General features: G+C 38.4%; 1 protein-coding gene and 1 long non-coding RNA gene across 2 annotated transcripts in view; one reads left to right on the plus strand and one right to left on the minus strand.

Moving 5' to 3' along the window:
* Nucleotides 1-19,191, minus strand: part of LOC118557447 (vacuolar protein sorting-associated protein 13B) — a 167,330-nt gene that overhangs the window by 7,893 nt on the left and 140,246 nt on the right. Inside the window, 2 exon segments of the mRNA XM_036127477.1 lie at nucleotides 2,667-2,799; nucleotides 3,943-4,052. Of these exon segments, the coding sequence (XP_035983370.1) occupies nucleotides 2,667-2,799; nucleotides 3,943-4,052 (243 nt within the window).
* LOC118558664 overlaps nucleotides 4,801-19,191 on the plus strand; it is a 41,255-nt gene continuing 26,864 nt past the window's right edge. The window contains exon 1 of the long non-coding RNA XR_004928420.1: nucleotides 4,801-4,896. This is a non-coding gene — a long non-coding RNA (uncharacterized LOC118558664). The remainder of the gene's footprint in view (nucleotides 4,897-19,191) is intronic.

The following is a 19,191-nucleotide window of genomic DNA, read 5'->3' on the forward strand; positions in this document are numbered from 1 at the left end:
GAGAGCTTACAGACAGCATCAGCTTGCTGCACACCTGGAGGCTCTATATGTGGTTGCAGGTGACTTTAGCTATAAACGTCTACAAAACATGTGCCACCCAGGGTGTCAATACACTCGACAAAGTGTATATCAGTAGTAAAGAGACTTACTGTTAGATGTTGGGGCACCCCCTGCCCCAACATCTATTTTTGTGGTCCCAGTATACTATCCAGAGGTGGGGGAGCGGGGTTGTGGCAGGGGGCACTGAACCTAGAGGAATATGCCTCATGAGTCATGGACTACATCAACAATTGTGAGTGGGATGTGAATGCAGAAATGCGGTACAGCGCTGACAGAAATCTCCCAGGAGAAAAGGAGAAGGAAACGCAGGAATTGGGCTTGGCGAAGCCGGCATAGCTGAACTAGAAGGTACAGACCCGCGTTTCCAGTTATCATCATGGGGAATGTACGGTTAACCGCTAACCCGGCATCAGCGTGTCTACATAGAGGCCACCTTACTAATGCTAACAGAGACTTGGATAAAAGAGCAAACTTGGGAGACCAGCGTAAACATAGAAGGCATCTGGACATGTTACAATTAAAGAGATGCTTTGCAGTGAGGATGTAGAGCTGCTAACTGTTGGGCTGAGGTCTTACATTGTCCCGAGAGAGTCTTCATATATGATAGGTAGAGCAGCTTACATCCCCCAACTGCTAACGAGGAGGCAGCCTGTGACATCATCCACACTCTTATGTACAAAATGCAAACAAAACACACCCGGCTCTTTTTCTGATCTCAGGGGACTTTAACCATGTATCCCTGTCCTTCACCCTCCCCAACTTTAATCAGCATTTTATCTGCAACCCAAGAATCAATAAAACACTAAACTTACTGTATGTAAACTGCAAAGTGGCAAACAGTTCATCACTACTACCTCCCCTGGGTGGCTCAGATCATAACCTGGTTAACGTCCAGCCTGTGTATAAACCACTTGTACACAGATCCAGTTGTAATACGCACGGTGAGCAAATGGTCAGAGGAGGCTGAAGAAGCCCTGAGAGATTGCTTCAGCTCCACAGTGTGGGATGGACTTTGCTATCCTCATAACGAGGACATAGATGGAATAACAGAATGCATCACGGACTATATCAGTTTCTATGTCAATTCTGCTGTGCTCCTAATGGAAGTTAGGTGATTTTTCAACAGCAAGCCCTGGATAAACCCTGAGATAAACATTTTGCTAAAGGAAAAGTTCAGGGCTTTCAAGTCAGGAAAGAAGGAAGAGCTGAGAGCTGTACAGAAGGAACTGAGGTAGAAGATCAAAGAAGGAAAAAACAGCTGCAGAAAGTGGAGGCACAGCTGCAGGACAATAACATCAGTGATGTTTAAAAAAGCCTGAAAACAATTTCAGGTAACAAACAAAACGCCCAGGGTGTAGGTGACTTGAGCTGGGTGAACAAGCTGAATCAGCATTTTCTAAAAACTTAATTTTTTTAGTCATTAGTTGGGAAATTGTTACTGTCAGTTAATGTTGAAATTGTACCTTTTCTTGATTTTTTTTAATTGCTTAGTTAGACATTTGTTACTTAGATTTATTACTATCAATGATCCAACTGTTATCTCTGTATTCTTGCCACGAGTATTCTTTCAAGTTCTAGTTTTAGCTTCATTATTCCATTTAACATCTTTTCCTTCTTCAGATATAGCATAGGCTGTTTGTAAGTCCTTTATTTTGCTTTTAGTTCAAATTCAGTTGCTTTTTCTTTTTTTTTATGAGTAAGAAATTATTTTTCAGCACATAACTTTTGCTGCCTCCCAGAGGACACCAGGAGAGATATTAGCCAGATCATTCATGTTCAAAAGATTTGTCCACTCACTCAAAAAGAACCTGGTAAAATCTTCATCTTTAAATAATGATGTGTTAAGCCTCCAAGGTTTTGCAGGTGGTGTTAATGTTTTTTCCATCACCATCATAGTTACTGATGCATAGTCGCTTAAGGAAATGAGATAAATTTGTGCCTCATATACCTCCTTTATAAAAGAGTTGCTGTTTAGAAAAAAATCTAGGCAGTTTTAAGAGTGGTAGACAAATGGGAAGGTAAATTCCTCAACTGATGGGTGACATGAGTGGCAGGCATCACACAGACAAAAATATTTTATATATTACTAAGTATTGAATGTACTGTGGTTATTTTAACATATTTAAGACATTATGTTTGATGACTTGTCTGATATGTATATTTTTAGATGATGCCATTTATGTATGCTCAAGGTAATATGCTGAGACTTAAATTTGGCACGTGCACCGTTACAGTGAAGATAAGCATAGAGCATTATATACGCCTATGTACACTGCCCATTAGTGGAGTAGCTACAAAGAAAGCAGCAGTTTTGTGGTGCTCAACACTGATTTTTCTCTCAACACTACTCTTGGAGTCACATTTTCAATCTAAGGCTTTTGCTAAACTGTAAAAACACAGGGTCTAAATGAAAAACCAAATCAAGTTTTATGTGCATCATTTGACGTATTATCCAGTGACCTCACACTGGCTGGTCTATGGGGCAACATGTGACCTGAAGGCTGTAAAATGTCTAGATTTGGTATTTTTCCTCCGGTATTGTTCTATAAACAATACCGGAGGGACATCTATAATATTTCATAATGGATAGGACTTGGTAGACCTACCTGTCACTGTTTTGGTCTTCATAGGGCTGCTTGCGTAGTCTGAAGCCTGATTAGAGGGCTGTTTGGCCAGTGGTGCGCTCCCCACTGACACCTCATCTTCTCTTCTTTTGACCAAAGGAACTGGACCTGAATTCTGTAAAAGACAGTGAGCTCCCATAAATCCATACACATTTTAATAAACATTTAAAATCTGCAATGTTCTGATTTACAAGTTACTTAAAACCATATTAATCATATTTATTAAAATGTAAAAAATATTTAGTTTCTTAGTCTCAAAGGCTGGTTGTGCACCTGATAAGCATAGCTCATTCCTCCTGAATGACATAATATAAGCTAACTCCTTCAATCGAACACATGGGGGACTGGGAGCATTGAAAACAGCCAAGGCAAATGCCGATTCAGATTCCAGTTCTTTTTTCCTCTTCATTGCTCATTTCCCCAGCCATCCCTCTGCTTATCTGATTTCTTTAGTTTCCTGCTCGTGCTGGTTTAAGTTTACATTCAATTCAACCCCACCTTCTCAATAATGTCGTATCCTCCCTGTCCCAAAACTACTTCTTACATTTCCCTGTGTCTCATTCTTATTCCCAGTATTTGTCATTGCCTTTTCATGACATCCAATTCTTTTTCATTTGCTGATTATGCTAAGTTTCACTTATTTTTGTAGCTTTTCATTTAGTATATAAAAAGGCATCTCCCATGCCGTTGCTTATATTCTACTCTGTGCACCAAAATTGCCCTTATCCCGCTGGAACTTCTCTATTTTTCCATCCAGGATTTCCTAGAATCCTGTGGCAAAAATGTCAGTTTCCTCTCTGATGTCCCTCATACGCCTTTCACTGGCCTTCAGCTGAAGGCTTTGTATAACTAGCCAGGCCTTGAAAAGTGGCCTTGACAGGCAGGAGATCTTTAGCATTACACAAACACACACTTTTGCTACGGCATAGCCACCACTAGTGTGCCTAACCTTCATGTTGGCTGCAATTCAACTGATACAGTCACAACCTGCGGAGAAAGTACTAGTTGATGCATCTACTCTGCAACTTACAAATAATACATTAAGGCAAATAATCTCCCTAATTAGACAGCTGTGTTCATCCTGGGTTAGACGTTCTGAAGGCAACGTCTAACCCAGGACGTTCTGGAGCCATTTTTAGTCTGCTACAACTGTAATTGGAATCTCGATAAGCACCAGAAAATGACTGTGTAAGTGAACAGCTGGCCAGGAAGATGAATAGACAGATATTGTCTGAGAACAAGGAACAAGTTCCAGTACCTGTTGCTGCTTCCTGCTGCTCCCTCTATGAGGCTGATACAATAACCATGTGCAGATGATTGGGTCAACATTTACAGCTATTCCCTGGACACTGACCAGTAGGATTGCACCTGGAAAACAAACAAGCAAAAGACTTAAGACAAAGAAAATTAGCCTATATATGAAACAGAAATGGGGAAAAAAATATGATAAATACCTAATACTTTGTGTTTAAAAATAAAATATTGTCAGCCATAAAATTAGACTAGCACTGATTCAATGATGCTACACTAATCAACACCCAACTTAAAAGGATTGCTCAAAAGCCATGATAAAATACTTAGGTTGACCAAAGCGATCTATACTGTTATTATGAGGAGGGGAACGGACAGATATGGATTTATGAAATCAAAGTGAGATCATAAGGTGAAAATGACCCAGATCATCAATGTTTGTCTTTTTTTGTAAGGCTTCCCAGAGCAGCACATACTGTGTTTCACAGACCTGCTGCTGGGTATCAAGCAGGCTTGTAGAGTGCAGCAAGCAGCACAGTTTGTTTCAATTGTGCTGTTCAAAGTGGTATCACACTAAGCCAAGAATAACATTTTCTTTTGATAAATTTCACTGAAACCCAAGCCCTTCCCCGGAGTTTTGGTTTACTCTTAAAAAATACTCTTGATCAACAATAAGCACGCCCTGAGGTAATGCATTAGGATCATATCAATAATGATTCCCATGCCGGCAGGATTAGTGTAGGCTCCCTGGCTTGCTGTGGAATGTTCCGGCATGACGATAGGAGGATGTTTCTGCTCTAGAAAAGACTTTCAGCAGTTTAATAGAGCTTTGGACTAAACTCCAGTCTTCTGTTTCAGACCCTGTTTAGGCCTTGGGGGCTGAGATGGGGTCTGAATGAGCAGCTCTGCGTTTCGCCTCCAATAAAGCCAGACTGCCTGTTGCATAGCCTTACATTTTAGGGTCAGTAAAGCCTGGATAGTGCAGAACAACAAACCCTTCTTAAAAGCACGCTTTCGCTACCAAATACACATACACATGTTTTTGCTACACTAACACTCCAGTTTGGCTCACTTTCCTCTCTATTACTCTTTGTGAACATTGCATATAAAAGTTCCTTAATTTACTCAGCTTTTACAACATGTTATTCAGAGACTATGAACTTGTCTGCGTGTTTATATGAGTGTGTAGCTGTTTTAAAGTAAATCCATGAAATCAAGCATATGTAAAGGCTGTTATTGGTATCAGAAAAGTAAAAGGTGTACAGCTGTGGGGTTTTTAAGTGTGAAATGGTTTGCGTACATGATGACAGCTTATAAATTTGACACTGTTTGCATGTAGATCTAATTTTTTTATTTTTTATACATTTTGAGTGTGTTATAATATTTAATCAAAACCTCTAGAGAATATATATTATTGTTTTGAGGAGCTTTACAGAAAACAAGTTAAACTGAGTTTTTCATCTATGTATTCATTTATCCGTATAGATCTTTATTATTGGGTTCAAGTTGATTAAATAAATGCTCCATGTGTCTAAACGTGTAGCCAAGTATAGAATGGAATAGAGATATAATTTTCTGTCCCACACTGGGGAAAGTCAAATGGGCCACACAAATACACACAAAAGATACATAATATTTTTAAATGAGAATAAGAGATGAAGGGCAAATGTACAAAAATAAAAAGTAAAATACTTCACAGACATACAAAATAGCTTACTCTGATTAAAGAAACGTGCAACTGAGCAGGGTAATTTACAAAATGTAGAAACTCATGCATATGTATTTATGCATAAAACACAACAAAAGATTTACAAGAACAATAAAGCCAATACTACACTACTGGTCCTTGTTTAACTCTAGCCTTAAACTATCCTTTAGCCACTTATTTGGCTGGGCCCTTATTTCTTGTTTTCACAGCCCCATATTTCTCAATGATCATCAACTCTTTCTGCATCCGACATCAGGCAGCTTTTATCAATCTTTCTAAAATTCCTTCGTTCTCCACGTATTTATCGTCCTACAGAAATAACTCGTTTTCTCTTCCTGACAAGGAATTATAAGCTCAGAACTGTGGCTTGAACTTTCATACCACATTGTGGCTGCTTAATACGCTTTGGCTGTGGCTACGGAGCTGAGGTTTGACTTCAAGCAGTTTCATCATCACTTGAGGGCAGCATGCAAACCCAACAGACTGGGAACAGCCTGAATAGTGAAGATGTGTTTAATGAAATGATCTTAAATTGTGGTCCTTGAGAGGCAGGGAGCCTAATTTAGCACATTTAGAGCAATCATCAGAAATGAGTCATAGGACAATAAATGATCAAACTCAGATCCATATAGGCTGATCCATTGTATGTGTTGGTCCAGGAGAGTGGTTGTCCAAATAGCTGCCAATTTATACACAGTGACTCTGCGACAAACAATGACAGCCTGATGGCATCTGCACAACTTTCTATGTTGCACATTGTGCTGATAAAATTCACCAATCTAAAAAGCCATCTTTCTGAGATTTTCTTTCCTCACTTGCTTCATGCACTCTCTTCTTGCTTCATCATTGTGTTGACATAAAGGACAAATCCTTTGAAGCATGAAACACCATGAAAGAGCCTTGCATGCTTATAGGGTGACCTCGACAGCAGGCTGACTGTTGTTTTTTCTACCAAGCTAACAGGGTGGCATTTGGGTAATTACACACAAGTGATGACAATGATAACAAAGGTGTTTTTCTTGCTTCTTAAGTAATTCCTGAAGAAAAAAATGCACAGTGGCCTACACTTTGAAAATATGAACCACTGAATCCTGAATGAAAAGGTTTGCACTGACGTGTCCATGGTGGGCCTATTAATGTCAAAGGTGTTGTTTTTCCTTCACTGGTAAAATACCAGTAGAGCTAAAAGAAAGCGCGGGGCTGCCAGTGTTGTTTTAAAACTCCGCAACATCAGGCCGCTTGTGGCCTCAAGCTACATAGATAGGTCAGACCAGTAGTCTTATCTTAGTCCATGTCAACCTTCCCCCCCAGGTCAGCAGCCTCAGAAAGCGTTTGCCTTCATGCTGAATTCATAATAAGTTACACAACCTAGCGCGGGGAATTTTCTGAAGGAAAATTTAACTTTTTCTCTTGTATTGCAACACTGAAATTCAAGAAATGGGGAGTGTTTAGGTCAGAGCAAGTTCAAAACCATGGCCCTCATTTGGCACCAAGGTTCTGATTGGGGTTACAAAGGGCTTAACCTCTCAATTAGAAGGCCATGACCTCCACAGTAAGAGATGGGCAAAGAAATGAAGGAGGTGCGCTCAAAACACCCCCCAGGCAGACTAGGGGGGGATTTATGTCCCAGGCAGCTAATCACCCCCTCAGAATCGCTTCATTGTTGGATGTGAGGCAACACAGGGACTGTGCGTCCAGCTTCTCCAACAGAAAATAAATAAATATAGCCCAGCCCGTGTCAGCCAGATGACTTCTGACAGGTTTGGTTAATTTCTAAGCCAAGTAGCAAAACAAAACATTACGCCAGCGTGCAGAGCCTACACCGCCTTTAATTGCTTTTCCGATGAGCTCATGACTTGAAGGTGTCCTGGAGCAAGCTATGCTGCCCGACAGGTGTTCTACTTATGAGTGTGTAGGTGTAGCTATAAGTGTAATTGTCTGTGTGTGAGAGAGACACAGAAAATAAGTAAAAAAAAAAAAAATGGAACTGCTGACACCATTAAAAAGGGACTCAGCTGTGTGTGGGTGGTTGGCAAAGAACATTATGTGGAGTAATATATATTTTGGTGTGTAAATGTATCTTTAAGAAGACAGTGTCGACATCACTGCACAAGCACTGATGTCACACAACTTGCAGCCAAACACACACACACAACACACAGAAATATGCACTTCTGTTCTCCTTGGTGAGCGACGACCCAGCAGCTCGGGGCAATGCCGCCACAGGAGCCCAGGGGCTCAGGAAGGACAAAGGCAAGTTTGACTGGAAACAGAACCCGGTCTACAGAAAACCAGCTCTCATTCTGGACTCATTCTAAACACTATACAAGAGGCTGATATTGACAGTGTGTGCATGAAAGTGGGTGTGTAAGTGTATGTGCATGTAGAAGGTTGGGAGGGTTAGCTATGTTTATTGGTTTTCATATATTTTCACATGTTTTCGTAAGATAAAGCAATAGGAGCTTGCTGGCACAAACCACCTCAAAAAGGTTGACTAGTTGTGGGTAGAGTAACAGTAATGCAAGGGGAGAACGCTGGACGTCATCCAGTCAGTAAGGAACTCAACAAATGAAACACTGAAACAGGGTAAGTAAATGGTAAATTAACTGAATTTATTATCATCATTCAAAGCGCTTTACATTACAGCCACATTCACCCTGTTGCAATAACCCGCACCCAATCATCCACAATACACAGATTGGAGGGAAACCTGGAGTAAAGTGCTCCTGTCATATCACCAGGATAGATGAAATCAAACCCACAACCTTCCAATTGCAAGACAACTACTTGACCTGCTGGGCCAACACGCCCAACAAAAAATCTTGAGAAAGAAAGAGATGAGAGTAAAGAAGCAGTCAAACTAAACAAAAATGGCAGATGGTGACACAGTATGTCAGTTTTATGTTCAGTATGATGTACAATGAGACCTGTGACCACTCAATAGCTGTGTTTCGGTCAACGTTTTTAAATGCAGTGTCGCATTAGAAAAGGTTGATGGAAGCGGCAAAATTCAAAACAACTTCCCCAATTACGCTATAATGTTTTAACGTTCGCTTGTGGTGGTTTTTGACCTTTTTGACAAAGAGTTAATGCACAGATAGACATGGGTACCGAATTCGGTACTTTTATAGGTACCGGCCATACTACTGGGTACTGATTGCCGTAAAATCAAACGGTACTATGTTTCAGTACCTAAAAGCACCACTGTGACACTGAGGGAGTATAAAAGTGGGCGATTTTCCATGCCGAACATGAACACAGCATTGCACCGCAAGAACGTGATGTCAGTAGCCGCTGGCCCTGTCAACAAAGCATGGCTAATAGAAACACTGTCTCCAATTTTTAAAATGCGCTGCAGATTACTTTCACTGCAATATTTGTGAGGGGAAGTACAAGGCCAGCGGCAGGAATACTTCAAATCTGAGGAAGCACCTGGTCACCGCTGCCAATTTCTCACTATATCTTGAGACTTTTCAGACCAATCCAGCAAAATCTAGTGACTTTCTTCAGTTATCGGTGACTTCTCATGAAAGTAACAATCGTTCTGGAGTTATTGTCTCGGGAGAGCGGTGAGTGCCACTCTCCCAAGCACTTCTACAAGCTTCTCCAAGCCCTGTCTCCCAGACCCAGACAGACAGCTGCCTCGTCCTGAAGCTCACCTGCAGTCAGAGCAAAGAGAGCAGGGCCTCTCTGTTCCCTGATTGTAAATCTATCCCACACTCATTTACAAAGCGGGATAAAATATGTTTTCAATATATTTTTTTCTTCTCTTAAACTGTTGCACTAAAGCAATTCCCTGAACTTTATTCACACACAGCTTCAATCTCTTATTCACCTTATTCACTCTGTGCCTCTGATAACTGTTGCTTTTGTAAAACTTTGTTTTATTATTACATTGCCTTAATTATTATTTAGCCAATGTATTAAATTCATAAATTATTTAATAAGGTTGATTTGTATATCCAAACAAATTTAGATATTGACAAATAACCAAGTTATATTGAACATTTTTGAGATTTTATCATGAAACCGACATTTATTACTACATAAATACACAAAAGTGCCAAAAATAGGTACCTTTAAGTACCAATTCCCAAATACCGTGTATCGGTACCGTATCGGTTCAAATGTGAAAATACCTATGCACAAATCAGGGGATAGAAACTCATATGACACAGTGAACATTTACCCGACATGACTGATCAGCTGTTTCTGCTTTCCGTGTCTTCCCAGATACTTTCATTAGTAGGAAACTAGGAGAGTTCTGTTGCATCACCACAGCAAAACAGGATGCATGAGTAGCTAAAGAAACAACATAAAGCTACTGTACATCTCTTCAAACTGCTGAATGCACTCTGAACTGAATCATTCTCTGTCAACAAAATTATGTTTTATTCCGACTTAACTGTGCTGACGGTGTTAATACAATAAAATACTGATTTGTTTCGTGTTTGACATTCTAAATAGTTGTTTATTTTGCATTCTAAATACAAAAAAGGGCTTTATTTAATTTATTTTTGAATGTTTTTAAGCCCAAATCTTTCTTTACATTTTATTTTCTGGTATGCAATAAATGTGATCTCTTATTATAAAACAAAATCAACTAAAATAAAAAAGCAGTTTTAAGGAAAATTGTTTAATCGCAAAACATGTCTTAAAAGAATTGTGGCTGCCCTTATCTTTAGGCATTACAAAGAGGCTTTTCTAAAATATTGCAGCTCCATCTAACAATGATAATTTGCATGCATATATTTAAAAGCATATTATATATATATATATATATATATATATATATATATATATATATATATATATATATATATATATATATATATATATATACACTTCTATGTCAATTTGACATAGATGACAGTTATATTTTTGTACATAAAATTTAGCATTGTTTAAAATTTTCATGGTTTTTGCAAAATGCAATAAAGGATATTTTTATATATTCATAAATATATATTTGTAATATATATTTGTGTTGCATCTATTAACTTTCCAAACACTAAGTACACCTTTGCTACTTCCATTGGATCTACAGGGGAAAGAGCAGCCAGCTGCTACTAATCAAGAATCCTTGATTAACTGCTCATTAGTAAGTGTGACCACCTCTATAAAAACAAAAGATCTGGACGTTTGCAAGATGTCAAGGGTGAAATACATCAGCACTGACCTTAAAGGATCAGTTGTTGTTTTCCATCATTCTGAACGGTTTATAAGGCCATTTAAAGTCTCTCATTCTACTGTAAGAATAATTTTTATGGGTGCAAAGTATCTGAAGCAATTCCCAATCTTTTCACAAGTTGGCAGTCCAGCAAATTCACCCTAGGGTCTGACCATGCAAAACTCCAAAAACAACACTGAATAACTACTTTGTTTTTTTAAGGTTGCTGGAAGCAAGTCTCATCTGTCAGTAAAGATTATGGCACAATTTTGATTGATTGATTGATTGATTGATTTATAGTGCTTAGCAAGAACCAATTAAGGTGACCGAAGCACTTTACAGTAAAAGTTACAAAGTCACAAAGAAGTGCAGTAAAAGTTACATCACAAAAGAAATACACAAGAACAACAATAAAATAAGGAAAATGACATTCCACTACATAGTGTTAAGCTTAGCCTAGACTTAAACATCCAAAGGGAGGTTGTTCCAAAGTCGGGGTGCTGCTACTGAAAAGGTCCGGTCACCCCAGTGCTATAACCGAGTTCTTGGGACATCTAATAAAAGGCAACTTGATGACCTCAAAGATATCCCATGTACAGCAAGACTTAAAAGTTCAGCTAAGTAGGGTCGGGCTAGTCCAATTAATGCTTTAAACACAATCAAAGATTTTAAAATCAATTGTAAAATGAACAGGGAGCCAGTGTACAGAGAATGGGACTGGGGTAATATGCTCACATACAGAGGTGTTGGTTAAAAGACAGGCAGTTGCATTCTGAACAAGCTGAAGTCGTCTTTGGGAAGACTGATGGACACCAATATAAAGACCATTACAGTAATCAAGTCTAGAACTGATGAATGCATGAAAGAATGAATGCATGAAAGGATGGACCTTTTGGACATTCATATAATTACTGCAATTACATCAGAGAGGGGATGAAGCAGCAGAGAAGCAGCTCTGGTCAGATGCTGATAAGGAGCCTTATAGCCATAGACAGCTTCTGGTTGACTCCATACAGCCACATTCTGGAGTTGAAACCCAAGCCAACATTGCATGGCAGCTGCTTGAGGCCCAACTGAACTCAACTAGTTGTCATTTGGAGCATACAGTATGTTGTTTATTCCCTAATCCTTACAAAGCACAATGTCTAGCTCAAGCAAAACCACATCAATAGAAAATAATTCACAGGCGAGTGTGACCCAACCATTTGTCAGCAAGATAGCTTGCCTTCTTAATGAGAGGGAAAACAGCCCAGGTCCTGATTGCATTAATGTATCATTACCATATCCATCACCAGCATTCACAGCACTGGGTGAACTCTAATGGGCCCCAGTGTAATGTTAGGGGAACAAGAGAGACACTTCTGAGCTCTTTAAAATAAATAGCCTCCTGCTTCTGCTTTCCCACAGAAAGCTACAGTTATGCATAGCTACCTTGTAAAAGCCTTATCGCTACTATCATTCAGTGGTCTCTGAGGGCCTTTTCTGCAGTAAAAACCAAGTTCTCTCAATTTATTATGAAGGGTGAGAAAGGGAAACAATTTTAAGCTTTCCTCTGAATCAAGTTGCTTTTCAGTCTTCTATAGAGATTAAACATTAACATGGAGGAAAACTTGTTGCCACTAAAAGAGCTTAAAATTTTTAACAACAACAGCATCTTGAAATACACTGACTTAGTTACGTCTCAGATGCACACAAATGAAAACCTATATTTAATCACCTATCACCTGATTAGTTAATTTTTTTATGTACTAAGTTATAGAGTTTAATGTTAAATAAGCTACTAGTCGTGCCAGTGTCCAGACAGCTTATTTGATAATAAAGTTTTGTTTTGAGCTTCTAGTACTGCTGGTAATGAGGGTCCGGTAACTGATTACATGTGAACTGTAACCTGAACATGTGGAGAAATCTTATGTTCAGTAATGAGGATGAGATCTTTCCTCAGGCAGTTGAATCCAAGCGAGGACAATATGCAGAGAACACTATTCTGATTGCTGCAACAATAGGGAAAAAGGATATTGTGACAGCAGAGTGATGGTGTGGGGTGGTAAGTTCCTCACTGGAAAAGCAAGGCCTGCCATCAATGGAGGCAATTTCCAATGAACAGAGATGTTGACATGAGGTTCTGCAACGAGCTGTAATCCCATAACTCCAGCGTTAGGGTTGGACACAATTCTACAGTTCTCCCACAGACTACCGAGGCCCTTGTTTGATAAATGAATAAATTGTTAGAATGCCAAAAAGCCTTGTTTCTCCAAACTGCACTTATCCAATCCATAAATGACACCAAACAAGAGTCAATTGAAGAATAAGCTGTTTGGGATTGGCAGAGAGGATCTGCCAAGTTTTTCATGGGTGCAACCTAAAAACTGCTGCTCAAAACCACAAATGCATTTTCCTTTACAATGTGGGACCATTTAAGAAAAAAAATTAAACAGGCTTTCCAACAGTACAAGATTTATTGCCAAAAAGCACTGTTGCAACAAAGGGGAAAAAGTCTAATAACATTATTCTTATTTCTTTTTATAAAGTTTATAAAGTCATAATTATCCCACAATAAAATGTATGATACATAATCATCACTTTTATGTTTTACAAACTTCTCAAATTCTTTCAAAAATCAAATCTCTTACGGTCATATTTGTCCTGCAATAACTTCAAAATAAACTGTTAAAAAACAGATTAGGGCTTGAAATGCATTGCTTATTGTTCATTCAAAACTTTACTTTATGACAGCTACTCAAAATCCAGTGCATGTAATTTTGTACTTGATGCAAACTGAAACCCTGTTAATCAGACACAGAGTCAAGGCTGGTTCTTCCAAGACCAAGACCGTGCTTTCCAGGGCAAAGACCAAGACTGAGGCAGGGTCTTTAGAATTAGACAAATATTTCGAAACATTATTTTTATAAAATAAATAAAAGTCGACACCACAGAATGCAGAAATGAATGAAAAATGGTTAAATACTCAACCAAAACAACGTCTTGGTATACATAAAAAAAATGTCTGACTCATTTAATGTAGTTCTATTATGTAAAACATGATAGAAACTTTGTAAATTTCCAAGAGTTTTTGTAAAAAAAAGAAAAAGTACTTTTGCAAAATTAATTATATTACTGGTAACAGCCTGTTGTGTAAAAACAAGATCAATTGGCTTAATTTTGAGTGAGGTTGCTAGGATGAAAACTCAATATGCAGAAGACTTTGAGCCAGCTGTACAAGTGCTAACTTGTTTAAGCCTCATAGACCCAATTCTTTTTGTACCATTAGGAGCAATCTGATTAAGTTGGTACATACTCCTCCACTCCTCAAATGAACACTAAAAGGGCTGAGATCACATGCAATAAGGTGGAATTCTTAACTATAAACATATGCACATATTTATATGGTAGTGTTTTTGGGGTAATTTGTATTAAAAAGAAAACCTTGACTCTGTCATTGGCATTGTATGAATTTCATCATTTTTCTAGCCTTGAACACAACAACTCTTTGACAAGATTTTATTTTTTACACCTCTAATTCATAGACAAGGTATGACGGGATTAAGATCAAAAAGCAGTTATTTTCATATATTTGACAAAAACTACAGTGTCTTGAATCATCACCAGCCCAGTTTTTCAAGGCACAACAATACGAAACTGATCCCAAGACCAGGAAAACCTGGTATCAAGCCCTTCACCCCTGCTGATAAAAACACTGTATTACATAGGAAAAACTACATGAGAAATCTAGTGACTGGGGAGAAATTAAAGCGATAGCTTAAATCCCAAACCAATCTCTCCACCCTCTTTTTCAAATGTCTTTTCCCCAGTTTCCATTCCCGCTATCCAACTCGTCCTCTTCTTGCTTGCTACACTAGATTGAAGATTACTCCTCTAAAAGACAGTTTTTAAGTGGAAGCATATTTGAACCATTTGGCAATTTGGTCTAATGGTTTCAGGATGAAGCTGCTATGTGGGAACAAAGACAATAAGGAGATACACGGTGTAATGAAACACCACTTTTGACTAGATTTGCTCTTATTCATGAAGCAGCTCATAACACGTTTAACATTCTTTTATAAGGTAAATACCTATTCTTTGCACAAAACATATACAGTATAACAGGAAATGAGCAATGATATGTTGTGGCGTGTGTATGTGTGCATTGGTTCTAAGCCTTCAGAGAAAAATGTCTTCTTGAATCCTTGGCCTGTTATTAGCTACCGTTGAATGAAGCCTTGGTTTACACACTCGTCACTGACAGTTCAAAGTAAAGGCCCAGTATGTGTTTTGATGTTGGACGGGGTCAGTCCTGTCTGCACAAACACTGAGTAATTTGGGAGGTGTTTATACATCACAACTGTATTTAATACAGTTAGACATCACACACACACATCAGGCATCCTTTCAACTACACTTAAAGGATGCTCAGGCCACCTGCAGCACAGGACAGCTGTCCCACTTTAACCAACACACAAAAGCAGTGTTAGGTCAGCTATTCTAAACACAAGATAATTCCAAGACTGGCTTATTGCAGAGCAGCGGAACAGGAGGACGGGAGTGGGAGATGAAGGATAGTAGGCATAAAGAGCACTTGGAGGGAAAGAGACAAATAAAATGAATTATATTTAGACAGAGAGGTTGAGGAATTACAACACAGAAAAACGCCAAAGGGCTAAGCAGAAGTATTCATACCCCTTTATATTGTTCATACTTTTGTTGCAAAACAATAACAAACTAATGTGTTTTACTGTATTTGATAGACTGATACAAAGTGCAAAATTGCGAATGGGAAGGATTTTTATAAATCCAAATTTAAGAAGTACGCTTGTATTCAACCCCCTTTACACTGATACCAGTGCAACATGCTGCCTTCAGAGGTCTAGACTTGAGTCCATTTCAATGTCTATGGCAAGACTTGGAAAACTAATGTTCTACATCCAATCTAACTTTGAACAGAATAGGCAGAAATTGAAGTATCTAGATCTGCAGGGTAGAGACATACTATAAAAGACTCAGTGATGGGATATATAAATCCAGGCCAAACCTTTCAGAACTTTATTCCTTACAAAAGATCAAACTGTGTTCTTACTCTTTTCACTTGATGATTATGTATTACTTGATGTGGAACTATAATATAAAATCCCAACACAATATGATGGGTTGCTATTCATTACTAATCTAGTGTGTAACCCTGTCTATGTATTTTCATGTCACGCCTCAATTTTACCATTGTGGGACAATAAAGGTATTCTTTTCTTATAAAATTTAAAACTTTATACATTCTCTGAAAACGTGCAAAATGGGTTTAACTCAAGACAAACACGCTATGCAAAACCATGTCTTGACCATTATAGACATCTGACTGCTGATGAGAACAGGAGAGATTATATATTTTGCTTTGGACACAGAAATAAATCACAAAAAAAAAAACAAAAGTAAAAGGTAATCATACAAATTATAAAAAATGTTCTTTGTCAAGAAAATCTAAAATGAAACCTGAAGGAAAAGCCCAGTTTTCTTCTCTATTCCACATTTTGAGCCAGCGTTTAACAAAGAGCAGATTAGACACATGTGAATAAAACCATAAGAGTGATGAGACTATGGGCAGTAACTAAAATAATAACACATTCACGCTACTGAGTCTTCTGGGAAATACAGCAATGTTAAGGTAGCATAAAACGCATCTCTACTATTATTTGAAACTCTATAAACATGGAGGCTTAAGTTTAATTCTAAACCAGGGGGAGCTGATGAAAGTTATTGTCCACTGGCTATTGGTGTCAGCTAAAGATCCTTTCATCTGCAATCCTTGCATATGGTGTGAGAGTAAGAGAGTAATGGTGAGGCTTCCTGTGTTTACTGCCCGTTCATCTAATGGGCATTTGAGGGCTGGGAGGCCACAGCAGGTCAAACCACACACAGCGAAAGGACTCTAGGACCCCCAGAGGACCAATCAAAGTGATGAAATTTTACAACTACTGCTTGGACTAGGAACTACTGCGGTCGCACAAACCGATTCGCAGCAAAAGACTGACACAAACGCACACATACTTGATGCAGAGTGATGTTAGTTTATTACTACTGTGCTAGGGCTAAGTACGCTTGGGGCATAAAGATGAGTTGAGGCTTCCTGTGGACCTTGGGGCCCCAAAGGGAAGAAACACTTTGAAAAGACCACAGGATTCTTTCCTTAAATCTGATTTAAATGCTGTACATTTGAAGGTATCAAGTCTAACTGATAACACATTGCATTAATACTAAGCACGAAGACTGAATTATCAAATGCTTTCAAAACCTTGAAAATATTTTTAAGCGAAATTAATTTAAGAAAAAAAAAACATTGCAACAAGCCTGAGGGTGCATGTTTATTGCTGCAAAAATTATACTGAATGACTAAACCAACACGTGAGAGATCTTTATACTATTACCGTCTGTGTGATTCTTATCCTTAAAACCAATCTGTGGACAGAGGACTGCTTTGTGCCCACCAGATAGAGTAGAAAGGAACACTGAGAAAGTGACTAGCAACCAGCAAATCAAAGACAAGCAGTTTGGGTTGTTTTACAGGGTACAGGGCCAGAGTGGAAAAAAAGCTAAATAAAATAAACCTTTAATTTGACTGAAATTGGAGGCAACAGGCGCTGCTGTAAGAAACGGCTGTGAAGTGTGATTTCTTGCGGTTTGGGTTAATCCTGATTGAGGAGCCCCTGAGTTGAAATGTCAGCAATATGAGACTAAAACAAAAATAATTACATCCAGAGTTAATGAGCACAACTGCCTGTGGCACTGGAGAGAAAGGAGGGGGGAGGGAAAAAGAGAGCAAGAAAAAGGAGAAGGACAAAAATACTCTCATGAACAAGTTTTAAGAGTAGCTGGCCGCTAATTTTTCAGAGTGAAAATTAAACATCAGCACTTCGGCCCAAAATTATTCATACGCCCAGAAGATTTAGGGTTAAAGCAATACTTTTGACTAGACCAACACATTTCTTCATACTTTAGGTAATATTAAGTGGGAGTAGGCCAACTTAAATCTGTAGAGTGAGCCAAAGATTAGGGTGACGACAAGAGGCCTTCCAATCTGAAGATTTGAAGCTCATCACCAAAGATACATTCTGAAAATACCAGTGGAAATATGCTTCAACTATGACCCTGGTCAGCAATTATTAGAAGGACTTGATGTAATACCAATAAAGGTTTTACCAAATGATTAATGAGAAGGGTATACAAATGTTATGAGGAACCCCTCAATTGAAAGGACATGAAACAATCCCACTCATACTGTGAGTTTTTAAGGTGTGCAAACGTCATTTATTATCATTTAGCATCACAGAATGAAAGGTTAAGTTCCTTTTTTTCTTTTAGGATAGCGGTACATGCAACAACAATGGTCCAAACATAAATGGCTTTATGTTTACATTTACTGTATGTAGACTGTGCAAGTGTGACTGATGGGTACATGATTAATTTAAGATTTTATCATCTGTATATATCTAATGACATTATTACTTATGTGTATCATTTCAGACATAAAATAAATAAAATTTTAAATTGCCACAGATAATGTACACTAACTGCTTTTGTAAAACCTTTATTGGAAATTGTGGATAGGTATCCTATGAGTGAAAATGAGTACAATTTAATGCAGAATATGGTTAAAATCATGATGACTTGTTGGCTTGGTGAAGTATGGTAAGTTTTACAATTGCATATTTGAGTATATGCCAACAATAAGCACGTAACTTAAATAAAAACATTTTACAGACATTTAATTGTAAACCATTAGTAGACAAAAACAAAAGACTGTTGCGTTGTGCACCAGAATTGTGTATGTATTTCTGCGTACTTCATTAAAATCCAACCCGGAGCATCTTTCCCCTATGCACTCTGGCTGAGTGGTGCACAGCTGCTTGAGGGGGACGCGCCAAGGCAGAAAACAGTAACTACGGCCTACATCAAAGGAGCTACACTGGTATAACAGGGTTATCAACCTGTATGTTATGATTCAGTGAATCCTCCCTCTGCTAAGGCAATACTCACATGGCCAGGGGAGGTCAGAGAAAAGAAACATGTACAGTACAAGCTAAGCATAAAATTATCTCTCACTTTTAACTGCTTTTTATGTCTTTAATATTTCCATTTTCTGTTTAATTCTACTTCCCTCCAGATAAACATCAGTTATTTTTACTAAGAATTATTAATGTATTTATTGAAGTAACCTGAAATGGCCATGAATTTACCTGATTACTTATTGCCAGCACAATGATTTGTGCAAACCAACTTGTTTACTGCAAGACGAATTCAAGACAAAGATGAAAAAAAATAAACTTAAAGCGAATTACCATGTGGACAAGTGAGGAGACAGACAAATGATAGAGATGAACACAGCCATTTTGGAG

Source organism: Fundulus heteroclitus, chromosome 3 (genome assembly GCF_011125445.2).
Source record: "Fundulus heteroclitus isolate FHET01 chromosome 3, MU-UCD_Fhet_4.1, whole genome shotgun sequence".
Classification (NCBI taxonomy): domain Eukaryota; kingdom Metazoa; phylum Chordata; class Actinopteri; order Cyprinodontiformes; family Fundulidae; genus Fundulus; species Fundulus heteroclitus.